This window comes from Syngnathoides biaculeatus, chromosome 11 (assembly GCF_019802595.1).
Source record: "Syngnathoides biaculeatus isolate LvHL_M chromosome 11, ASM1980259v1, whole genome shotgun sequence".
NCBI classification, from domain to species: Eukaryota; Metazoa; Chordata; class Actinopteri; order Syngnathiformes; family Syngnathidae; genus Syngnathoides; species Syngnathoides biaculeatus.
The window spans coordinates 27,188,799-27,215,363 of record NC_084650.1 but is presented as its reverse complement, the minus strand read 5'-3'; the positions used below and the strand labels follow the sequence as shown (position 1 = coordinate 27,215,363).

The following is a 26,565-nucleotide window of genomic DNA, read 5'->3' as shown; positions in this document are numbered from 1 at the left end:
GGTCAATTGTGGAATGGACTTCGTATTAAGCTGAGAGCTGCAATACGGAAAAATCGCGCCCCCTCGTGGATTGAGTGACTTTCGCTAGGTCTCGGGAGCTCGCAGGATCGCTCGCAGCTTGTTTTGGAATTTGTGTGTTTTGTAGTGTTTGCAGCGTTTTTCTTCTGCAGTTGTGTTTTGTGATTTCTGCTTTTTATTGCACTTACAGCGTTTTTATTTTCCATTTTTTGGGTGTGATTGCAGCATTTATTTCACACGTCGCAGCATTTTTCTTTTGCTGTTTTCTGCGATTCCAACATTTTTTGGGGTAACCTTGCAGCGTTTTTCTTTCGCTGTTGATGCGGTTGTGTGTTTTTCGTTTTGCGCCATTCCTTCTTTCCAACATATGTCTATTCATAGCGCATTTGGCCCTGTCGGGCTTCAACAGACATTATTTTTAGCCATTTTTAAAAACATGTTTAAAAAGGCGTTCCATTAAAACTCAATTCTTTTGTTTATTTTCTTAGAAAAAAATAGTTTTGATTCATGTTGATAAGTTTATTATTAGTTCATGATAGTTGTTTTTCTTGTATTACATGTATAACGCGGTGTTATCTAAACACGGCAACGTGCAGCGTGCGCAGATCTTACGCAGTGTTGACGCCCACGTAAGAGAAAAGCCTCGCCCAGTTTGCATGTTCTTTACGTTGTGTAATTTGCTGGAACTCGGTTTGTTTAAAGGGAGGGACAACGCCCATTAATGCTGGAGTGAGTAACTTTTTAAAATATCGTATGTCGTAGCGTGCGCTTTTGTTGGGGTTCACGATGGCCGTGTTGTTTGTGCCCAGGTCATGTTGCTCGCATTCCTTCCGCTTCTATGGTTTTTCCACTGCGGTGAGTAAAAGCTCAAATACACAAGCAACACGGACGCTACACTGTGGAGGGTTTATTCCATATCTTTTATATTCACCTTAAGGTCTGTGCACTGGTCCGCGTTATGGTCACACTTGTAGAACAAATTAGCGTACCTGTAACATTTGTGCCACTTTTGGCCTTTTAGTTGCAACGAAAACTTTCTGGTGAACTAGTGCGCTGCACTAATAACACTACTGCGTATTTATTATGCACTAGTAGCCGTCATGACCCTACTAGTACTTTACTAACTTGACCATAACAGTAGGGATGCTGTTCCCAAACACCCACTTGTAACAGTATTCCTGCTAGTATGGTAAAGTCATCCTATTATTGCGCAAAAATGTCATACATTGGAAGGTATCTGTAGTGGGGGGAAAATGCTACTTCTTCACCAGAAAAATTCATCCGAAGGTCCAGTCGCTTTAGATACTCGGGGAGAAAGAATTCTACGACCCAAATGCAGTTACCAAGTAGATTTTACACCAATTTGATCAGCTAATAATTGGCTTTTTTTTTTCTCCGATTGTTTTTCTTATGTCATAGTTCGGCAAACCAATCAATGACATCATTGATCAGCATTTAGTCCGCGGTCACCTCATGCACACCCATCCACTTTCCAAGCCGCTTAACCTCACAAGGGTCGCTGGAGTGCTTGAGCCTATCTTAGCTGTCTTCGGGCAGGAGGCGGGGTACAGGCTGAACTGTCCGCCAGTCAGTCGCAGGGCAGGTCCTGACACCATCACTGAGGATTGCGAGGATTATGTTCCTTCAACCCCCCCTCCCAAATACCGAAAATCCAAAATCGGCACAGTATTAAAACACCTGTATATATGTACCATATTTTTGAGACCAAAAGGTGCACTTAAAAGTCTGATATTGTCTAAAAAAATGGATAGCATGCCTTATGTGCACACCAAGTTCCATCCATCCATTTTCCAAGCCACTTATCCTCACAAGGGTCACATGAATGCTGGAGCCTAATCCCAGCTAATTTTGGGTAAAATCAGAGAATTTAAGTAAAATTGAGAATTTTCCGCCAATCGGCGGATTTCCGACTTTTTCACACCAAAATGACCATTCTCGAGATAAATGCAAATCCGTTGTGAAAATTTGAGAGGGGGGGGGACATCGTGCGCCTGCCTCTCGGTGGTGGGCTCCGAGCTGCAAGTTCATCTTAGTGCTTGCACAAGCACGACTATCATATGCCGTTCTAACTTGCTTGGTAGTGTAAATATTTGCATTTTGCGACATAAACATTAAAACTTGTTTGCGGCAGATTACTCGATTGGACAACAGAGTTATACAGTATAACGATCCAATCGTGTTAGTGGTTAATTGAGTTTCACCATTGCCATGTACATGTGTTCTCGGTTCTCAGAAATCGCACTTGAAAACTTGTAAGTTAGCCAAGTAATGGCGCGTGGGACTTACATGGCGCGAACTGAGCGACGCTGTGTTCAAAGTTTTACGATGGCGAAAGTGTAAGAAAAAAAAGGATGAAGATCGAGCGAGTGGTAAGGTAATTTTTATTCATATTGTTCTAAAAACTTGTGCTTCATCTCTACACTATATTAATTCTATGAATGACTGCATATCAAAAAGAAAATGTAATGGTGTATCCATATTAAACAGTGAAAGAGATTGAAAATTCATTCTGAAGTTTGGCAAATGGTGAAACTCTTATATGTAATGTGCTTCAAATAAGTAGAATAATTCAAGCATTGAATAAATGAAACTGATATTTAAATTTTTGCTGTACTGGTAGAGCACCAAACAAGGGACATTTTTTCCACAAATATAGTTAAATTCAGTGTTGAAATGAATGCTTTTGGGGCTAACAAATTGCTAAAATCGCTTTGCTTCCGCTGCGGCCCCGAGACCCCCGGCTACTTTTCAGACTTTTTTTCTCATTTGGCATTCTCATCCCTGTAAAATGCAGACTACACCCTGAACTCACCTGTCACCTGTCAGTCGCAGGGCATATGCCGACAGCACCACTGAGTTGGAATTGAACCCACATTGCTTGCACCGCAGTCAGGCGTGGGTACCACTACACCATCAGTGACATCACACTGAGTTCCAAAATCTGTAAATGTTGATGGGGACTAGTCCAATGAGGTACACCTGGATACACTGGTTACACTGTTAGCATGCATGCAAGTATTCCAGCGTGTATGTAAAATACCAAATGATGGTGCTCACGAGCAGTGAGGACAATTTACATATGTAAGTAGAAAAAAAAGGTACATTTCCCCCCCTTACAGTGACAGTGTATGCAGGTCAATATTGACAATGTTGTACACACTCACAGTGTCACATCAAAACTTAAGTTGTCACACCAAAGCAAACAGAGTAGCATAACAAGCAAGATGTGCCCTACGGTTGTCTGGCAACCAGTTCAAGGTGTACCCCGCCTCCTGTCCGAAGGTAGTTGGGATAGGCTCCAGCACTCCAGCAATCCCTGTGAGGATAAGCAGTGAAAGAAAATGGATGAAGAAAATCCTCACATGTGGGATGTTTTACTGCTTAAATGGTGTAAAAGGTGGACACAGATTGCCAGCGTAGAGCCAGGAGGCTCCAAAATCTTTTCCCTCTTTGTGTTCAATTCCAGGTTCCTGTTCTAGACATGAACTGTGCTATGGTGAAACTTTTCTCTTTCCTGTGGACTACTCACCCTCTAGACTCAAAGGGAAGCTATACTTCTCTCCAAAGAATGGCGAAGCCAGGAGGCTAGTGTATGAAAATGGCAAGGTGGGCTTTTCATATTAGAGAGGCTCTTGCTATGAATACTTAAAAAAAAAAAAACGCTCAAATGTCCTCCAAAACCTCTGTTGCAGGCGATAGACCCACGTTTAAAAATTAATGTTGCCAGTCTTTCTTTGCAACATGTGACAGAAAAAGATAACGGCTATTTTTCAGTTCCGCTTGGTAGCTGGTATATGGATCGCATCACACTGAAAGTTTTAGGTAAGATCATTTTAAAATGATGAGCTGACATTGGTACAGTTTGGTTTTTATCTTCATGCACCGTCTATCCAGTAATTTTGATTTTATATGATTTTCTAAAGGCAGCCGAATCCTGTACAAGCTTTCGGCTTTGTTTCCCCCCTTGCAGTTTTTTTAAATGTGCAAATTAACCAAACATCAAATATTGATATGATACTGGAACTGGTAAAAAGGAAAATACGGGGAACCTTCACTATTCTGGGGGATCGAGACTGAGCCCTGCTGCGAATAATTGACCCCCTGCCCCACCAAAATGGTTTATTGCGTATAGATGCAACAAGATGGCGGCAAAGCACATAAAATTGAGACAGTCATGAAGCATCTACATCATGTTTTATTTTTTTGGAGTGACTGAAGTGAGTTGTTTTCAGTTTTTCATCAAAAACAAACCAACTTCAGATGAACCCATTAGCATGAATTAACATACTCGGCTGGCTTCGTCCCTATCCCTTCCCTATAGTCGAGGTCCACTTCACTTAGTAATTTAAAGCAGACTAAGCATTTTTTTTTCTGTCTGTTCCCAGAATGTGCTGATGAGGTGCAGAAGTATTACCATGCTAGGTATCGCATTGATATTCCGAGTCTTGCTGAAATCCTGGAATTCACTAAGCTTCATGGTTCGGACACAGTAGTGCTGTGGAATCGCAGCAGTGTTGCATCCGCGAGTCGCATGAAGGAAAATGTCTGGGACATGTCGGACCTCACACAGGACGACAGCGGCTACTACAACCTGCGGTCAAAAGACTACACTTTGATGTGGAGGAAAAAGATCATCGTGACAGGTGAGTTTGGGTTGGAAATACACAAAATGTCCTGGTAAAATGTTAACTAGTTCTGGTTTTGGCAGACATGACCAGATGATGTAGTCGTTTCCTCTAACATCCTCTCAGTTTTCCCAAAATATACATGAGGTTCCATGAAGAGTACATTGTCCCTAGATGTGAATGTGAGTGTAAATTGCAACTGGCTGGCGACCAGTTAAGGGTGTATCCTGCCTCTCACCCGAACACTACTGGGATGTGTGGACACAAATGAGATAAACGTGACATAATCATCAAAGCGTAGTTGCCGAGGTCCCTTTTAAGGCTCACAAAATCCGTTAAATACAAATCTGCGTCATACTCTGCTGCGAACCGCTCCAGAGTTAAGAGAAGACTGCTCGATGAAGCCAACAGAACCACATCATTTGCAAAAAGCAGAGTTGCAATAGTGACCTGCTGTTATTTAGTTTTGCTTTGAGGTAGATGCATTACACTTTCTCGCTCTTTGTAAAAGTGAGATGTGATGTGGGAAGTGTGGAAGAATAAACTAAAACTTAAACATTTTTTTCTGCTAAAATTCAACATTTTTATTTTCTGCAGTCATTTAAGTGGATGCTGTGGGCTTGTTTGCTTTGTAGTAAAATTAGCTCAATCTGCAAGGTGTAACTTAATAATGGAAAGTGTTCTTGGTAGCCCCAAGAACACCCCCCCAGTTTGAAAGCCATTGGTGCAGGCTACATCTTTTACATAATCTCTAGGTGACGGTGGCGTATTGGAATAAAATTGTACACATTTCTTATAATCTCTTGATGATGGCATACATGCGTAAAATGTGACTTTATTTCATTTCCCCCTATATGCATATATAATGTGTATTATTGATTTTCCACAGTTTTTGTTGGGGGGGTGAAAAAAATTCATGACACACGAGACATTACAGTGTTGTTGAGTCAACGTAATTGATTTTCAAAAGTATTTGTTGATCAAATTATGTTTGTGAAAATGTCCCGTATACTGAACACCGGCTTGTATGAAACAATTTGCTCTTCATCCCGCACAGAGTACACAAATAACTATCACCCCAAGGAGAAATCGCTCTTCTTCATGCGCTACCCTGTGAGATTTTCTCCGTGGGACATCACCTTCATACCGAAAAGTGACAACGGGGATCCCTTAAAAGTGATGGGTCATGGACGCTTTTACGAAATAGCCAATTACCCATCAAGGACAAATTTTGACCAGCGACTTTCCTTGGTGGACGATGGTGTGGAAATTGATCCTGTTAAGGTAAAAGATTCTGGACGTTATGAGTTCCGAGACAAAGATGGACACTTGGGCTTTGTGGCCATAGTGGAGGTAGAAGAGGGTGAGACAGCATACATTTAAGATAAATGAAAATTTTTCAATTTGGTATGGCATTGCACATTTATGACTCGGTCCCACTCTCTCTGCTTTTACAGTAGCTATCCCCACATATGTATATGTAATCATTTTTGTGGCCATTGTTGCTGTGGCGGCCATCTGCTGTTGCTGCATCAGAAAATGCTGTTGTAAAAAGACTCCGTCCAAAACAAGTCCTCCTCAAAGGAGTCAGGATGCAGCACCAGGACCTGTGCAACTACTGTATTACCATGTAGGTGCTCCCTGAAATGACCTCTCAGAATGACAAACCTTCCAAGAAAAAACTCAAACAAATCCTTCAAATTTCAGGAGGGAACTCAAGCCACAGGACCAAGTTCCTCTGCAGCGCCACCTGCTGCATCTTACTCATATCAGCCAAGTCAATCATCCAATGCACCCGGCTCCGTCTCCTTCTCCTACGGGCCACCCGTAATGTCTTTTCCTACTTTTTACCCTGTTTCGTGCTACATGTGAGCTATAGCCTACCCCAGCTGACTTTGGGCTAAAGCAGAGTACACCCTGGACAGATCGGCAGGACGGCTTTTACCCAAAATCACCTGGGCCAGGCTCCGTCTTACCCAAATGAGTCTAAGTGATGTAGAAAATGGTTAGACGGATATTTAGTCTTATGCTTTTAGAATGCAGTGGTGTGGTGCTCCACTGCAGCTGACTGACGTGTTTCTCATTACAGTATTGTTTACAATAAAGGGGAAATCCATTGGTTTGCATTAACAATGTAGCCAATAGGTCATGCAATAGTACTCTATTTTGACAATCTGATGTTAAATCCTCTCTCATTTAATAGTGTTTTGAGGAGATTTTAATCAACAGTTACAAATTTTCAGGGGCGTTGCCATTTTCGCGAGTCACATGACCTACGTGCGCGGATGTGACGTGTACTGTGCCGCAACAAAGGCTCGATAACACGGGACACCATTTATGCCCAGCGCTGATTTCTCAGATTTATCCTCATCTGATGAAGAAATGGCAGTATTAGTTCATCAGGAAAACAGAGGAATACTTCCATACACAGCCGTGAGCGGCACAGCCATGAGATGCACGGTTGATCGGGAAGACAGAGGGATACTTCCGTACAGATTTGAACCTGTGGCTGTAAATAATGTTGACTATTCGGATGGTTCTTCGGGCGGAATGACACGGAGTCTGGTGAGCTCGCCCTGCTGTGCGCCAGAGCCCTGAGCTCGCTCCCCAGCCGAGCGAGCTCCTGGCTCGGCAGGAAGCGAGCACACGGCTCTGCCGCTCGGCGGAAGGAGCTCACGGCTCCGCCACTCCGTATGAAAGTATTCCTCCGTCTTCCCGATCAACCGATACTGCTATTTCTTCATCAAATTAGGATAAATCCGAGAAATCAGCACTGGGCATAAATGATGTCCCATGTAATCCAGCGTTTGGAACGGCAAAGTACTCGTCACATCCGCCCATGTAAGTCATGTGACTCGCGAAAATGGCAGCGCCCCTGAAAATTCGTAATTGTCGATAAAAATCTTCTCAAACCACTATTAAATGAGAGAGGATTTGACATCACATTGTCAAGGTAGAGTACATATTACATGACCTATTGGATACATTATTCATCCAAACCACTGGATTTTACCTTTAACTTCATTATGAAAACAGTTTGACTACTGTATCTCGTTGAATAGTTGTGGCACGTAAGCGTATATAAATCACATTTATACCAGCAGTGACTTAACAGGTTTTTTCACCCTCAGGCGTACAACAGAGTGGATATCCATCCGGATCCGACCCCGACGCACTTTGAGGTACGCGGCCACACAAGAAACACAGATTTGTTGATTGTAGTGCTTGACTCTGCATTAATGAGGTTCCGGACCACAGGTGAGATCTGTGACGTATCGATCACATTTTTAGGCATATTTTAAATCTGGAGGAAAAAACTCCCCAGGCACTTATTAATCTTCCACACACATTTATCAACATCCAGTTATATTTAAGGCATTCACTCAAAATCCCACACTACGGCAAATTATCCACAATATGTAAGTGGAAAAAAAATTGCAATGCGCCAAATCCACAATAGTTGAACCACAATATAGTGAGTAAACACTACAGTACTACCAAGTTTTAATTTCAAGTTACAGTATGTTGTCACACAGACATGTATTTGTGTGTAGTGGAAAACTGTGCAGCACTAGCTGTCGCATTAATGGAAAGAAGTACTTTTGTCATCATTGGTGAGCAACAGTGTAACAAAGTTATTTAAAAGAATTCAGAGACCTATTCTACTCTCAAAGTGTTGGTCTTACATAAATGCGCAAATACACCTGTACTTAGTTTTTAAAATAATATATGGCTCTTTTGAAATTACATATTGAAATATTTGTCCTTTATGGCTCTCTCGGTCGAAAAGCTTGGCGACCCCTGGCATAGTCCTTCATTATCCTGTGAAGGAATTCATTGTCCAAAGTTATCAATCAAGAGAAGGGTTCAACAATTTTGAAGGCATTAAATGTACTATGCAAGATGGTGAGAAGAGTTAACATCAATTGGAGGAAATACGGTATGGCAGAAGAGTGACATAACCAAGAAGACTGGACTGGACTGGATAACAATCCATGAAAGGATGAGAACAAATCTAAAAGGTGGCCAAAGATCTGTCCTTCCCTTGTGTTCTACTTCCCAAGTCCATTTCTGTTTTTCAGGCTCCCCAGGCAGCCGTTTCTGCCACTCAGCCCCCGGCATTTGACTGCACCCCCTCGGACCCCGGCCCCAGGTTTGAGCTCAAAGGGCTGCACTTTCCGTCTGACCTTCCGCTCAGCTCGGAATCCAACTTGGCCAGTGTTTACACCTCCGATAAGCTCAATTTCTAAAGGTGCCGTGCAACCACCAAGACCAGCCACAAAAATATTCACTCTATTGCAATGTTACTTGTTCAGCATGTGGCTTTTTTAACTCATCAGTAACCATTTTGTTTTGTGATACATTTGTCAGTATATGCATATTGTGTTTAATGGAAACTTAGAGAGCGGTGAGAAACAAAATGGAATAGGACAAGTGGCTAAAGGTGTAAGAGTTTAGAGGAAAAAAAGGTAGGGGCATTCTTCCCCTTCTCAGACATACATCTTGAAGCATGATGCCACAAACAAATTGAATGACTTTGTGTACAAAAATGAATTTCTTTGCCTGTACACTAGCACACACTACGGTAGCCCCTAGATCAGGTGTTGGGAACCTATGGCTCGCAAGCCATATCTGGCGCTTTTGATGGTTGCATATGGCTCGCGGAGCCCTCCATAACAACACACTAGGTGTCTTTTCTGCCGTGTAGGCAACACTTCTGAGGCAGTGACAGTTTGTCCCAGTAGGGTAGCTGTAGTTTGCTGTCCAATAAGGAAGTCCATGTGCGCAGGTGAAGAAGGGTGAAACGCAGATCGTGTCGGAACAACCAAATGTGGACAGAGGAATTTGCCTTGGTGGAGAGAGATGGTTCTGCCGTGTGTCTAAACTATAATGACAAAATTGCAACGATGAAATACTCAAGTATAAAGCGCCATGGTGCCACGCGCCATGCTGCGTTTGCATCAAAATATCCTGCAGGGGCAGCAGAAAGAAAGCAATGTCAAGAGCTACTTTCCAGAGTCCAACAAGGTGAATGGAATGGATTGCGCTTTAGCAATTGTGAGAAATGGAAAGCCAATCACAGACGGGGAGTATGCCAAAGCATTCGTACTTGGTTGCCAATAAACATTTGGGCAATGTCGCATAAAGACACACATTTGTTGGCAAGAACTGTTCCCCATCGTACCATCATGATGGCAGATCAAATTGAATTACGTTCACAATTAACAGATGGAAGTATCAACGCCTGCATGAAGCTTAAAGGTCAAGTGTCATGAAATGGATGATTTTTGTTATTAATGTTATTAATGAAAAAACAGCAGCCGGTATGGACCCATCAGTTTTTTTCACCACAAAACATGATTTTGACGTATACAGCTTTTTGTAACTCCCGCCATGAAAATGCTCTCAAGGGATTTGTTTTCAAGAAGAAGCAGGAAGTGACATACATACCGCCCTCAAGCGGACTCGTTTGTTTCTATTCGTTTTACCTGCGGGAAGATAGCTCGTTGTTCCTTCGTGTTAGCCAAAATGCCGGCTTGTTGCATTGCTGGATATTGCTCGACCACTTGGGAGGATGGATTTACCCTTCATAAGTTTCCAAGAGACCCGGTTCGTTGTGAAAAACAACAGGTAGGTGTGCGTATACAGCTACTAAAGAAAATAATAGTTTGGGGCGGACCGTCTCATAACGTAACAAAAGATCTGCATACGTATGACTGGTGCTAAATGTCTCAATGTGCACGTCAGACGGCTGCCGTGTCGGCTTGCTGGTGAAGGCTGCCTCGTCGGGCTCGCAGATGGCGGCGGCTGTGAACAATGCTGCCGGCAATGGCGCACTCAGCCGCATGCTAGGACAATGCTGTAAAGCAGCCCGACTCGGTGCCGTGATAAGCCACCTCGGCGGCGAAAATGAGCCACCCTGGCCGAGAAGGCTGGGAAGGCCGAGCGGTGGCTCATCTCCGCTGCGGAAGTGGATCCGACGGCGAGGCGGTTTGGCTGTGATCGCATATCATCTGACTATGGCTCAAAACAATAGGGTAATATTGCCCCAGTAACTTCACTTGGTTGTGTGATGTTTTCTTCGAAAAGAGCTTCCGTGTCAGAAGGGGCGTGTTCGTCTCCCATAGTAGGGCCCACCACGTGTTTTCAATAGCGAATGTCCGGGGTGACATCATGGACAGTAGATGCAGCCAATATGGCAACCACTTGGATGTCGTCGAATGACACTTCCGCAACTTTGCGCATGGATGACGCGCTATTTTTTTATAGACTTTTTCGTATGGACATTGAAGTGAATAATGTAATATGTATTTTTCATTACAATATCTATTTTAGCATGTTTATAGGGATGACACTTGACCTTTAATAATGAACGAAACGGACTATAAAGCCATCAGCAAAACCATGCAGCACCACAAGTCGCATTCATAGTAAGAAGTTCTTTTGCCATCATTGCTTAGCAACATCTTAACAATATTTTCAAATTCAGAGACTTGTACTCTAAAAGTGTTGGTCTTACAAAAATGCACAAATATGCCTGTATTTAGTTTTTAAAATATTGTATGGCAGTTTTGAAATTACACTTTAAAATATTTGGCATTTATGGATCTCTCAGTCGTAAAGGTTCCTAACCCCTGCCCTAGATGGACAAAAAGGAACCAAAAGGATGTCGGGCTAGCTAAACCAGGTTGCGGCATAGGATCATCAGTTACTGGGATTTCCAGGACACGACTGGTCTACATATCAGGAGCTCAACACTAGTTTCCCATTTCATGGCTGCAGTGGGGTTACATAATTACACAGGACACAATTAGTCAGATTGTTTTCAATTGTCACATCGCGTTTACAATTGCTGTGGGTCACAGGGCTCAATCCCAAATGCCAATGAGATTGCTCTGTATTCAAACCAGACAAGGATTCATTTTCAACAAACAAGCTTCCACACCTTTGCACAATTTAGTTGCTAGCTTAACATAACGTGTATGTAACAGTGAGGCCGCCCCAGGTGAACCGCGTCGTAGGGAGGGAACACTTTCAGGAAATGATGTCATTACATTGTAATCTTTTGCATGACTGTGAAAATGTGATTGAATTACAGTTGATTTTGCAAATGATTACAGTGTTAGTTACATTTGAAAAACAGTTGCAGAAGCTCAGATTTGTTTTCTCCCGCTTCCATATCAATTACTCTTATAAAGCTAACACTTGTGATTGGCTCTTTCTGGTCATGTGCCATTCTGCCATTGTCTCAAACGTCGTACGATTCTAAATATGACCTTGAAGCACCACCTTACCTGGCTGTTGCTTTGTGTACATACAGTAGTCAAAAGTGTCTGTGACTTTGAAATGAGCTATATGATTTAACGTGTAATAACGTTGGCGTAACGGTTGCTCCCGTCGGAATGTTCATTTTAACTTTACTGATGCCTCAGGTCACATCTGCTGAGCTCATTTTGAAAAGGGGCTTTCAAATTGACCTCAGCACTTGGGGAACACTGCACTTAATGCAAAAAAAAAAAAAAAAAGTATGCCTTTAACATAAATAAGTGTGCCTGTGGAATCTGTTTTCACGATTGAAGATTATGCATGCTTTTTCTTTTATAAAATACTGTTGCAGATATTTTTCAAACTTATATCAGGTTGGAAACATTTAAAAAAAAAACAGCTGTTTGTGTGTGTGTTTCAATGTATTATTGTGGAACAAATGTAAAGTGTGCGCGTACTTTATGCAAGTACATGTAGCGATTGAAGTCAGCAAAATCCTACAATGCATAGGACCAATGTTCTTCAACCAAATCAACAATACTTGTGCCTAGATTTACAACAAACTCGTGAACACATTTTATATTCATTTGCATGTATAATCACTTTATGAACGGTAGCCTTTTAAAAGCCATGATCTTCCGTTGGCAAGCTGAAAAATGCAAATCTTGCAAATGCAAAGCTTGCGTGGACAGGAAACACCCAACCCTAAGTTGAGAGTGAACATACTACCTCATGTTTGGAAACCGTTCACAGTTCTTAATTCTTTTTACATTTTTAATCAGAGCCAAAACACCAAAAAAAAACAAAAAAACTTGCTGCCTCATCGCTAACAAATTTTGTACACGCACACTTTTTACATGTGCAGTTGTCTCATTGAATTCCGCTTTTTGCCCTTCTGTCATATTTGATGCATTTCTCTGTAAATGCGCACAAGATTGCTGTAGTTTAGCTTGTGCACATTTTTTGGGGTGGGGGCGTGGGGGGGGGGGAGTCTGGGATTGTTTCATAAAAACTTCTCACGGCATGATGTGTATTTAACTAGGTGTGCATTAAAGCTACTAACTACGGTATATCCTGTATTGCTGTATCTTATTTAGATATTTTAGTCGACATATGGTATGAATCCCACTATCTAATGTGCTGGGATGCTCTTGAACAATATACATTGTTAGTCTGTAACCATAGAGACAATGCACCAGTGCTTTTTACCCTGGATTAAAAAAGTGCCCTATTTGCTGCAGCCCAGTTTTCTTTTCTTTATCAATAAAAAAACACTAACTATCCTCTCTCATCAATTTAACCCGATGTGTTACAGTGAAAATAAATGCATATTACTCACCAAATATGCTGACTATTGTATATTTACTAATCGCTATAGATGTGTTTAGCCAAAGGTGACTTTCCTTCTTTTTTTTCTCCTGACCAACCAGAGGACAGAAAATGCCTGAAGCCATCAATGGCCTTCACTCTGGCCCTGTGAGGACAAATTCTAAATCTGAATGGTTCAACAGTCCCTTTGCTAATTATTTTTGTACTGCCACTTTCTGAATGATTTTGTTGTTAATTTATTTCATGGAATAAATATTAGGACTCGGGCTGTAAATGTAGGTCTGCGTTTGTGATAACGGAGAGCCCAGCAGAGAAGGCCTTGCTGTCCCTGACCTCTCACCCTCACCTTTTACAGACCCTTTCACCCCCAAAATCGAATATCATGGAAAAGTTCATCTCCATAATTTCATTCAAGAAGTTAAACTTTCATAAATGATAGGTTCAGGTCCCACATTTTGCAAGTATTTATTTTTACATAATTTGGGCTTCCAGCTCATAAAACCCTAAATAAGAGATTAAAAAAAAAAACATTTACTTGAACCAAACTGAAGCAATTTAATGATTGGTCAATGATTAGTGTGTGACACTTAAGACATTTATGGCAGACAAAAATTGGGCAGATTTCTTCACAGTATGGATTGTTTCCACGTGACGTCACGTGTTGTGAATCCTCGGACGGCGGCCATTTTTTTTACCCCTGAGCTCCGTTACTCATACATACGCAAAGTGGACGACATTGTGTTTCTAACTGCATTTATTGAAGACGCGACTGACAGCACGTCAAGCCCAGACTGACTAGTAGGTTACCTGGCATCTACACATCATGGGATGCAGGAGTGCGTCACAAAGGTGTGGTATAGTGCCCTTGATCTTTTACTCTATGTGACAGAAATCCCGGAGGGGCAGTGGGATGGACACTTGTCTGATTAAGACACTTCGTAAATGGTTAGTTCTGTCTTATTTTTTATAGTTAGGTTGTTGTAGTGAACGAAAATTGCTGCAGTGTGTGGTGACCTATGTAACGTTCGTGCACCATTCCTTGTGGATATAAAAGCATATTCCACCGCCTTTCGTTTTCCGTGTTAGCATACAGGTAAGTGCCCATCTAAAAACATATATATGGGCGTTTACCTGTATGCTAACATGGAAAATGAAAAGTGGTGGAATATTATTATTTTTTTTAATATCAAGTCAAAGACCATTTATTCATTTTTTTTCCAAAAAGTAAAACCTGTATATTAGTTCACAAGAAAGGCAAAGTTTATTATTTGTTTAAAATTTGATGACAATGGCACAAAGACAAAAGAATAAACAAATTCAGTATTTCACAAAATTGTCAAATCTTTCAAGTGACTAACAAAAAAGGACGGAGTATCAATTAAGCTTGTTAGCTCAGCGACACGATCAGCATGATGGAGGTTGAAGCCGGGCAGCAGGATAGCAGTGTCGGGCACTCGTCCACAAAGCCAAGTCTCCACTGAAGCACAGCAGCAGAATGTCCAAAGTCAGAAGCGTTAGACGATGTCCCCTCTGTCAAAGACGGACTTTTATCACGGATCGCAAGCCTCTTCGTCGCGAGGCTTTGAAGATAACACCGATGAGCAACTCAGGAAAAAGCTTCAGTGAATTGGGGAAACTTGTCGAAAAAAAAGTCTGAAGAAAAGTCAGAAGAAGGATCTCTGACGGTTAGCAAATCCTCTCCTGTGTACTTGAGTCCCGAGACGCCCGTGAAACACAAAAACACAAACAGTAACAGAGCATTCCGGAGGCTGCCACACTGGTAGGCATTAGGTAGGGAGGTTAAATGGCAGGGGGCAATGGTGTATGAGTAATTCAGCAAAAAATGTGACATCAGTGAAAACAACCAATTGTAATCCTGAAACTCAAATTGTATAAAAAAAAATAAATAAAATAAATACTTGAACTTGTTTTGTGCCGTGGATCTATAATCTATGAAACCTGAAGTTTTTGAACAGAATTATGGAAATAATTTTTTTTATCCTAATTTTTGCAAGAGTGTGCATATTTAATGAGGGTGCCAACTCCTCTGGATTCTTCACTTGAGGGTCCTAGACGAGCATAGGAAGGATTTAAGACGGAAGTGTGACTGAAGATGGGTGGCGTGATCGCAACGGATCACATAAACTTTCAGCTGACTGCAACAAGAAACCAAGCAGGTGCAGAGGCCTGTCATCGGGCCCGAGGTTGACGGTGTTGGAGGACACCCACTTGGGAGCAGTCCTCCAGCACCTTCCATAAAGAACAGGAACGTATGACACCCTGACGTCACCACGTGGGTTTTACTGTATTTGGTACAGTAAAACACGTTTTCATGTCCTTGTTTGCACATTTGGTATGTTCGACACCTTTTCTTCCAGACTGATACCAGTATTGCTGTAAGTATTTACTCGCGTACTCAACAATACCAACACACTACTAAAACAAGAACTTGTGATTCATATCAAATTAACACAATGACATAATTGTGAACAAAGACTTTTCTTTCTGACACACTAAAATGACTGCAGTGCAACTTCGAATCCCATTAAGGATGAGTTACTCGATGTCAGATATTTTGCCTCAAGTATCAGTATTGGCAAGGAAAATGTACTTTAAAAAAAAAAATGCAGATTCTTATGACTGATTAAAAATCCACTTTATTGCCCACCATTGCTTGAACATAGAAACGAAAAGTGATGGCTCCTCACTGTCACCTTTTGTCCAATGTTTCCTCACTAGTGCCCTTTCCTCTTTTCCACTGCCTTCACTCGGCCCTCCAGGCTCTTCAGACGATGCTCGAGTGCGCCGGTCTTGTTCGACCCGGTGGTGAGCAGGGTCAACACGATGTACCCCAGCACCAGGCCGCCCAGGCGCACCGCCGTGGTGTCGGCGCTGGCGCTGCCGTCGCTCACGATCATGGCGAAGATCCACAGCACCACTGCCATTTTCACCAACCAGAAGACGTGGCGAAGTGTGTCGATCAAGAAGCGCAGGAGGATGGTCAGAACCCAGTAGCCGACGACGGCCACGACAGCCCACTGGGCCACTGTGGTCACGCCCTCTGGGGTGAAGCGGGGTAGTGTGAGGGCTGCTGGGAAGCCAGAACATGAGAATGAAAAGTCATTTCTATCATTAACCGGGAAAATGACACAGTGGATCGGTAGTAGTACGACCTCTGCTTCTAATTGTTGGACCAAAGCCCTCAATTTTATTGCTACAAAATGTCTTGATAAACTTGTGAATTCATTTTAGCATTGATGATAGCAAGCGCACCCATAACATAATGCTCCCTCCACCATCTTTCACAGACAGCATACGGTTTTGACAGCATTGTATGTTCAACTTCAGTTTCATCTGTCCATAGAAGATTTGCCAGTAGTGCTGTGGGACATCCAATTAATCTTCAGGCAACTTTGATATATATATATTTTTTAACAGCAATGCCTTCCTCTATTGCGTTCTCCATTGAACCCCCTACATCTTTAATCCCATACGGTAGAAAAGTCAAAAGTCAGTCAGCCGAGAGATGTTGGCAACTAATACTCATTTCTATAAGTGGCTTTATACGAACAGGATTTTTGGCGCCAATCACCCATCAGGGATTTAAAAAAAACAAAAACAATAACCGATCACCAATCCTGTCGCAAGATGGAGCAATGTGTTTATTTAAATTGCGTGTTCATTTATGAAATATACTTGCGTACTTGATTGCTGTCAAAATATCCATTCCTTTCTAAGCCACTTATCCTCAGAAGGGTCGCGGGAGTGCTGGAGCGTATCCCAGGTATCAATGAGTAGGAGGCGGGGTACACCCTGAACTGATTGCCAGCCAATCGCAGGGCACATAGAGACAGACAGACAGTCACAGTCTCAATTTGGGCAATTTAGAGTGTCCAATGAATGCATGTTTTTCGGGTATGGGAGGAAACCGGAGTGCCTGGTGAAAACCCACACAGCCACAGGAAGAACATTAAACTCCTCACAAGCACCCTGGTCCTCAGAACCTCTCGCCAACGCTTGAAACAGTTGCTCCACCATGCTGACACTAAAAATACATTTACAATAAATGAAGGATGGATAGATAAATAATGTATATTTGTTCATCTATTTATGCTAGTGAGGCATAGTGACAGACAGAACGATCTAATGGTCTTCTATTAAATGGCAGTAAGTACACACAGCAATTAATGTAACTACTTTTTGCCAGATTTGTTGGTATGTCGTGAGATTTTCCTTTAGTAAAGTACTGGTATGTGCATTGGCTCCATAAAGGTTGGAATTCGCTGCTCTGGTGAAATCATGTGTTCAAAAGAAGGGCAGCATGTTTACACACAACTGCGAGCGCTAGCACTAACTTGCTAGGCTACGTAATGTTTTCTTGCCTGCTTGCGAGAAGTATCGTATTAAAAGTATGTGAACATACCTTAAGCAAGCTTTATACGAACATCCTGTGCTGAGCACTTCTGACAACTAACACCTTTTCTCCCCCCAATTTTCTTATAATCGGCATGATCCACTCATGTCATCCCCACGGTAATGAGTGTGGCCGCTCACATTCGAGTTGACCAGATAAAAGTCCAATGATTTAAAAAAAAAAAAAAACGGGATGAGGTGCTATTGGAATACAAGAATTTATTGCAGTAGTCTGACAGTGCTACCGTGAAACAACAAATTTGTCTTGAAGTCTGATCCGTGCATTAGGTGTTGCCTTATCTCAGCAGTCTTGTCTCTCTCCCGTGCCGCTGACTTTTTTTGGACGCCAGATATTTACAGTACTGTGTCAAAAGACAAAAAAATACTACTATATAAAATGTTAGCTATATTTTACACGACACGGAGAAAGAGGTCTTTCATGGAGCCGATCAATGACGCCATTGCTCAGCTCAGATCGCTGAATGTTGAAATTAAACCATCAGCGAAAAATGGCAATTATACTCCTACTATACTATATCTAAAGTCTACTTGAAATCAAAAAAATTTGGAAGAAGAAAAACTGCTCTGTATTTTGTGAACTGCAGCTTGTTGTGAAGTGAGTTAAATTCACCGCCACACGAACTTGGATCAACATTTTATCTTGCAAGTCAGAATGAAGACATTGGCCAAACGACAGCTTGCATTTCGAATAACTTGATAGGAAAGTCACTCGTACCTCTATGCACTAGTGTACACCCTATTTGTGCATATAGTATGTGCTGTGTGGATATATTTTGGATGAGGCTTCTCAATGGATGATTTATCCAAGGTAAACTTTTACTTCTTTCTAATCCTTTTTGGACTGACACTATAAGGTGTTTAGTTTTGGGATATTTATAGATTTTTTTTGTGTGTGTCTTATTTTTTTACTCCATTTCCACTTGTACTTACACTACCCCCCCCCCCCCCAAAAAAAAAAAAAAAAAAAGATACTGCCACCCACCATCAAATCCTGTGACCCTGAGGATCTCTGTGACGTACACGGCGATGACGTTGAGGCCACTGGCAGCTCCTTCGGCCAGGAAGCGGATCACCGTTCCCAGAAACTGTTGCGGTTAAGAGAGGACTTGTTTTAGCCTGAGTCAGGGACACTCAAATAAGGACAATGCATTATGATCATGTTCATTATTCAGGAACGTTGATGCGTTTTTGAGCCCTGCTCAATTTTCACCTAAATGCACAGGAAGAAACACTCGACAATTTGGAACATTTTCATCATCTAATGAGACTCAGTACAAGACCTGATTGAAAACGTCTGCAATAAACACAACATGGTTTGTAACTCTCAAAGGAACTATAAATAAGTCATAGTTGATTTTTTTTTTCATTATGTTGGATGTAGTGTGAATCACAAATCAAACTGACACCTTCTATGCCTCACAGAAAACCAGAATTCCACCTACGATCCAATTAACAAGTGCAGTTTAGTTGAAAACATTAATTGCAAAAGCATTTTCTCCACCTCTGATCAAAATTGTAGTACTTCAGTAAGTAGCGACCCTCCAGCTCTGCTACCTGCATTCGTGTTCAACAAAATTTCTGACTGTCTGTGAGGCCTTGAAGGTCTTTCCACACAACAGGATGAGTCTGGGGTCGGGAGGCACCAAAGACGACATCACTTAATAGAAATCAACTGGACTCGCATTACGAGTGTCAACTACACAAAAAAAAAAAAATGGAATGTCGTTCAACCAAACACCCTAGTTGTTCAACTAGTGCACAGAATTGTCTATGTGGGGAGAAAAAGCAGACTACTACAGGAACATTAAGATGGATAATGATATAGAAAAATTGCTCAAATACCATCCATAGGTCACATTACTTTACTTTTACGTTACTCTAGTAGGACCACTAAGTTACTAGCGAGGCACAACTGCACTCATTGACAAATATGTGCTAATTGTACAACTATCCATCCATTTTCTTTGCCGCTTATCCTCACGAGGGTCACAGGGAGTAGTGGAGCCTATCCCAGGTATCAACGGGCAGGAGGCGGGGTACACCCTGAACTGGTTGCCAGCCAATCGCAGGGCACATAGATACAAACAGCCACACTCACAATCACACCTAGGGGCAATTTAGAGTGTCCAATTGAACCCTCTGTACAGGGCACTTAACCACGCCTCCTGAAGTGACGTCACGCCACGTGCGCTGACGTAAGACAAACAGTAAAAATGGCAAATACAATACAATACATTCTTAACTGAGAGAGACGCCATGCTTCTGATTTCATTCAATCATTTACATGTAGCAATGTTATGCTAGCGGAGAACGTCTCATTCATTTATACGAGACGTGTACTAAAAATCAAATTTAGGGCATATCTTCGTGCAAACACAGTCTGGTTAAGCTTCGGCCGCGAGCCAGCAAGAAAGCGACACATTTGTGCAGTCCGATCATCGCTAAATATCGCTCAACAAAGAATAAGTGTGTCAATCGTTCACACGCAGCAGTGTTATGCCAGCGGAGAACCTCTCATTCATTTATACGAGACGTGTATTGAAAATCAAATATAGGGCATACCTTCATGCAAACATATGTGTTCCGGTTGATATTAGATGGATTTAGTTGATGATGCGGTCTTCCACAAAGTTTGATCCATCGATGGCATTTTTCGTACTGGGTCTTCGGTTTTGGAAAGGGTACGAATTGAACTCCACTAACTCGCCTTTCAGGATACCTGTCGTCACTATTACAAAGTCCGTGACTACACCTCTTAACCATATCTATTGTTAAAGAACCCAAATACGCGATAAAACGCTAACTAAACCTATACTGGACCATGCAATGTTGTCTGAGAAAATGGCGGGAGCAAAAACGGGCTTTGGTTTATGCAGATCTCTGGCCTCTGATTGGTAAGTGACGCAGATTGCGCAATATCCACAGAGGGGTCAATTAATGTTGCATGTTTTTGGAATGTGGGAGGAAACCGGAGTGCCTGGAAAAAAAACCACGCAGGCATGGGGAGAACACGGAAACTCCACACAGGCGTGGCCGGGATTGATCCCGGGTCCACAGAACTGTGAGGTCAACATTTTACCAGCTGAGCCACCATGCTGCCCAATTGTACAAATAGTGACAGTATATTACAGTTAAGATATTATACTAGTTAATAACAGGCACTATACTAGTTGTATTACAAGTAGCACCAGACAAAAACAAAAAGTTTTGCCTCACTAGTACATGGCTCTGACCTACTAGTATGCCAAAGCTACCCTACTAGTGAGGAGAAATATCACAGAGTAGTAGAAAAACATTACTAGTAAGCATTGTTCTACTATTGTGCTGAATCCTGGCTACACGCATTCTACTTCTGCATTCCATGAACTTCCTCCTTGTCCGGGTGAATCACAAAGCCCGCTGGGACAAACCATCCATGGGAACTTTGAAATTTTTTTTCTTCTTTCAACAAGATTTCAACAACGTATACCCACCAAAGATTACAATATTCCACGTTTAGACTTCACATCTATCACATTTGCATAAATAAATGACATTTCTCCAAAGACACCAGCCATAAATAAAACTCAATTTTAGCTAGCCTGGCTTCAAATAGTCATTCAATCAAATCGTAGTCGCTCGTTAGTGAAGCATACAGAGGAAATCACATACCCCCCCCCTTCCCCCCTTTCTCCAGGTCTGGTCACATGATGGGTGGGTGTCAAAGTTAGCAAATTAAACCTCAAACAGCTTTCCATACATGTCTAAGTCACTGCCCACTATCTTTAGTAAACATGGACTGTGGTTTATCTGGTCATCATTGTTTTTTCTTATCCCAGGAAGATGGTCTTGTCTAACTTTGTCATTACCTGATTTAACCAAACATACTCAACAGTCTAATCCCTCAGTAGTTCGTTTTAAGCAAGTCACATATGTGAATCTCACGGAAAAAACGGGAAATGAGAGGGGTTGCGTCAGGAAGGGCATCCGGCGTAAAGACTGTGCCAAACAAATATGAGCGTTCATCTGAGATGACACGCTGTGGCGACCCCTAACGGGACAAACCGAAAGAAACTTACGTCTTGTATTGGATTTCATTAGATTGTGCAAGTGTAGCTAATGTCGCGGCTAGTCAAAAGTGCTGAACTGCATTTTATCATCAAAGAACCGCGTTCTAGACTTGAGCCAACAACTGCGCGAGTGATAACAGCTGCCCTGCGCTATTCCTGTACCCTCCAAACGTTTGCACACTGGCACACTCGCACAGGTGTCACCCGTCAAGGTCGAGGGGAGCCCCGCTGGTCTCGGATCTGCATCAGCTGCACGACGTACTGCCTCAATAAGTGACGAGTGTTCAGCGTGTCTGAGCGCCATTTGGGCGTCTGTCGCCTGGCTGGTATTCCATGTTTTTCACAAAAATCCATTCATGCAGTTTGTCTCTAATGGTAATTAATTTTTAAAAAGTATAGAGTGTCTTGCACAGTGGCCCTAAAATTCCAAGACTTTACACAGTACAGCAATATACTTTCCATGAGAATTGACATAAAACTTTAGGAATACAATACAGTATAGTTCAGTAACCCTATGCAATTCATTTGCCCATCTATGGCATTTTGTATTGTTTATTAGCAATAAGCGAGACAGATCTACATTCAGCAAAGGTATGTGGCTGTTTCAAAAGTGTCCCTCTTTTACTTGTCACTAGTGTTTCCATCACAACACTGCAGTACCGCACTTGTAATTCTGTCATTGTTTGAAAGAAACGAAGTAAAAATAAAGGAAGATGATGAAGGTCACGTGTGGAAAAAGTGTGACTATAGCCAGCAGTCTGAGAATGAGCCAGCTCTCAGTCTGTACCACAGATATAAGTAACGCAAGCAGTTCACACACACAAAACAATGATGAAATGTAGTTTTAAGGGCAAGCTGAAGGAATCATTTTACACAGAATGAGGGAAAACGTGATCACATCAAGACATGCCTCAGGAAGCACAAGTCAAAATAAAAAAAGTGAGCATTGCTAAATTCAATGACCCCAAATACGCCGCAGTATTTAAGTCTCAAATAGAGGAAGAACTGAAATTTTATTTCCCCAAGATGGGGGAAAAAAGATTGAAAATTTAAGAGCACTATTTTCCACACTGATACTAAGTCCTAACTGACTAATTTCCAGTTATATTGCGGTTTCAAATCCAAGTATTTACAACATTTGACAATGCTTAGATTTTTTTAATGATACTGAGTTTTGTCTTTGGATTTTTGGATGATGCAGTATATTTCTATACCACTGTAGTAATAAAAAAAAAAAAAACAATACCATTGTGACAGTGTTTGCAGCCTGTCCATGTTTTGTTTAATAACTTTTTGACTAGCACCACTGAAGCATGGCTCCACTTTTTTAAAAACATTTTTACTATCACAAGTTCTGTAAAATCAGCTGCATTAATTTAGCTGTTTTTCCCCCTTGGGAGTGGTTAGTTAAAAATTATTTCTCATTATTTATCTCATTAAATTGATAATTTCATTTATTGAAATAATTTTACCAAATACAATGTTTTATTTTTACTATATAATTGGCGAATTATTTATGGAAATAATATATGTAAAAAAATGTTATTTCAATTCATCAATGGTTTGTATCTTTTTCAATTTAACTTTTTAATTATAATTACATTACAAATTTGACTAAAGAATGACCACATGAGAATGACTTGTTTCATGAATTAAAATAAACTTTTAGATATTTTACCTGGCCCGTCTCTCCGTTTTAAAACTGAAATGTGCCACTTGAGCACAAAAGTTTACAAATCCCCACGCTAAAGCATAAACATAACTAATTATCCTTGCGTCCATTTAGAGCTGCTATAGAAATCCAGTTTATTGTCATTTATAACAAACTTTTGGACTGAGGAGGGCATATCTTGCTGTTCCCCAAAAAAGAAAGAAAAAAATGAAACCATGAGTAAAACATCCCAGAAGGATTCTTACCATGGCCACTGACCTGACATTATCCAGGCCAATCAGTAACTCTAGAAACAAGAGTGCACTCTAGGAGAGATGGAATAAAGTGGAGTGAGATGGAAAAGTAGATGAAGAAGAAATGAGGTGGTGAGATTAACAAGCAAAAGGGACAGTGAGAGGACATATAATTGCATGAGGGACATGACAGGGTGAAAGAGGTCCCATTAGTGATCAGTTAAGCGTTGAGCGAATTAAGCGGCGCATCAGAGCCGGCGGCCCGAGACGAAAGCCAACCAAGCACTTGTTGATTTTTTTAGTTTAGTTTGAAAACAATATCCAATTTATATACACATTTTAGCATCAAACAAAGTATGAATCCATCCATTTCCCGTAATGCTCATCCTCACTCGAGTCCTGAGTATGCTGGAGCCTATCCCAGCTAAACGGAAGAGGCGGTGTACACCCAGAACTGGTTGCCAGCCAATGAGATGGCATATACTGAATAGACAACCAAACATTCACACTCATACTTACAGGCAATTTAGAATCTTCAAAAAACTACCATGCAAGATGAATTTGTCAGTGTGGTACAAAACTGCATGTGTGCTTTCTCTTGTGGTAGGTGAAAGCATCACTGAATCAAATGTTCAAAACGTGTTTCACGTAACAATGGATTATTTAAGTTTTAAAGGGGCAATATTCTGCCAAACCAACTCTTACGGGTATTTGGGATGTAATATTGACTCTATGGTGCCTCAGAAAATATGAACTATGAATTAAAAGCATTCACACGTTCATGAGTTGCTGCCGTTTTTCAGCCGAAAGGCCTGAAATCAGGCGATTTTAATTTCTCGAGCTTATCTAAGTCACTAGTGAAGATCTCTACAGCCCTCAATCAGGAATATCATTCTCTTGGTTTAATGTTCAGTTTGACAGTACATCTCATCTGTCAATAAACAACAAGAAGCCTCTTTAAAAAAAAAAAAAGAATGGTCTTGCCCTCGTCTTATTTTCTTACAAGACAAGTAAACAATGACAAAAAACAAAAACCCTTGTAAGTCCCAAAAACCCTCAATTAGTTTGTATGCCAAAGGAATAATGCATTTTAAGGGAGCATTTTTGTGACATTTTCCAGATGGCAGCTCTGTGAGGATAATAATTTCAGAGAATGGATGGATAAAGTTTAATATAAGTACAGTGTTGATGTTTAAACTATGCATATTGCAGTGGAATACAGTGATGTAAATTATGCTTCAGGAATAAAAACTCTAGCTTCGTTTTGATGAACACCAGGGTTAATACATGATTGTGTTTTAATATATATATTTTTTTTGTTTGAGTTGGTACTTGGTGAAAAATGTTTGACAATCACTCCCATAGGTTATATTGATTACTTGGAGGGTGTGTGTGTGTGTATTGTTGAAAAATGAATGATCAATATTAATGCCAGAATTAGAGCCCCCTCACTAAAAAGGCTTGGGCCGGCTGTGTATCACATGAATGCCGTTGGGGGAAGAACAAAGAGTTAATTAAGAGCAGCATCAAGACCCCCACCCTTCAACCTTTATCTTCATGTGATCATTTTCCTTTTACCTCTGCAGCTGTTCGGATGGCGCCAATTCCCATGAGTGACTCCACGAAGCCGTGGAGCTCCCGGCTCTTTCCGCTGAACATGCCGCGGAGTGTGGCCGTCGACTGGCTTTCCTTCCCGGCCGCCGACGCCTTCTGCTTGGCCTGGTCGGCTCCGGCATGGAGCACCGATAAAGCCGAGAGCAGCAGCACACAAGACGGCCGCAAAAAGTGGACCAATGCCCGCGCACCAAAAGACATCGTTGGTGGATTGGGGAGCAGTAAAATGAATAATTATACAGTACGATTTTAAATGGGATACAGACGGTCGAGAATACGCGACTCCTAGGTTTAAAACGGACTGAAGCAGACCAAGTTGAAAAATAATCTAAAGCAATAAATACACGTTTATAGGGTGTATATCCTTAAATAAAGCGTGTTAATGTGTTGAAAGGGATCGCGAATTTAATAATAAACTTTTGGCAATGTCTAATGTTTCTTGCAACCTCTAAGCGCCTGTTATATCGGACAGTTCAAAGACTTTCTGATGTATTGTAATAATACTAAAAATAAAAAGATTTTATGTGCAGCAACGTTCCAAAAGTCCTGACGAAATCGAAGGAGCGAAAAAATCCTGTACGTGGCTTTGAGCTGACCACGAGTCTTCAAAATCTTCTTACTGGAGCTCGGAACCATGCACAAAGTCACGTCTGGAAGCCTGGAGAACCCACACTTATCCTAAATTCGGAAAAGCTTGGGTAAGGATCAAGCAAAGTATTCCAATTCGCACCTCGTTCAACGACTGAAGCGTAACCACAGAAATAAGACTACGTGTGGATCTCTGAAGACGGGCAATGGGGATTCTTGCACGCGGTGCATTTCGGGAATTGCAGTCCTTGTTAGCAAATCCATTTCCGGTGACGCTTTCACGTCATTGCGTCGGACACGTTTTTGTCGAATGTACTGTATTTAATTGGTCCTTTGGTTTTAACTGTAGTCAGTTGAGCGACTCACAATGCTCATTTCCAGATGGGCCAACACAATGACGTAGAATTGGCAGACAGGTCGTGCTTTTCGAACTGTTCCAAAGATGGCGTCGTGGAAATGGGAAACCAGTGCAATTTGGGGAGTCACTTTTCTAAACATTGCAAAAACAGGAACAGTGAAAATGCATGCGTTTTCGAATTTGAGTTACTTTTTCGCTGAAAAAAAAAAAGCTTTAAAAAACGTGGGGGAGAAAATGACATACGTTAAGAAATCAAATCAAAATGAACTGCTAATAGAGTTAAAAAAAAATGGAGTAAGAAAATTCTCTTCAGTGTTTCAGTCACTTCTCAAAAGTTGCTCCACCATGGAAACTGAGA

The 26,565-nt window shown here is 41.4% G+C and overlaps 2 protein-coding genes across 4 annotated transcripts; one reads left to right on the top strand and one right to left on the bottom strand.

Annotated features, from left to right (window-relative positions):
- Positions 1-83: 83 nt before the first annotated feature.
- Positions 84-12,152, top strand: LOC133508799 (uncharacterized). Of its 2 annotated transcripts, XM_061835225.1 has the most exons (11): positions 84-307; positions 615-747; positions 828-873; positions 3,506-3,645; positions 3,732-3,861; positions 4,425-4,682; positions 5,722-6,027; positions 6,125-6,294; positions 6,372-6,491; positions 7,796-7,846; positions 8,747-12,152. In XM_061835225.1, exons 3-11 carry the CDS (start codon positions 831-833, stop codon positions 8,912-8,914), a joined length of 1,386 nt encoding a protein of 461 aa, XP_061691209.1. In that variant the 5' UTR covers positions 84-307; positions 615-747; positions 828-830; the 3' UTR covers positions 8,915-12,152. The 2 variants fall into 2 exon arrangements, with proteins under 2 accessions (XP_061691209.1, XP_061691208.1); XM_061835224.1 differs by lacking the exon at positions 84-307 and having other exon boundaries at positions 605-747; positions 6,122-6,294.
- Positions 12,153-15,899: 3,747 nt separating this feature from the next.
- On the bottom strand, positions 15,900-26,103 carry LOC133509048 (uncharacterized). Of its 2 annotated transcripts, none has more exons than XM_061835685.1 (3): positions 25,226-26,103; positions 18,676-18,778; positions 15,900-16,347 (listed from the first exon to the last, which is right to left on the bottom strand). In XM_061835685.1, the coding sequence occupies exons 1-3, from the start codon at positions 25,460-25,462 to the stop codon at positions 15,995-15,997; spliced, it is 693 nt and encodes a 230-aa protein (XP_061691669.1). In that variant the 5' UTR covers positions 25,463-26,103; the 3' UTR covers positions 15,900-15,994. The 2 variants fall into 2 exon arrangements, with proteins under 2 accessions (XP_061691669.1, XP_061691668.1); XM_061835684.1 differs by having other exon boundaries at positions 15,900-16,350; positions 25,226-26,098.
- Between the last annotated feature and the right edge of the window lie 462 nt (positions 26,104-26,565).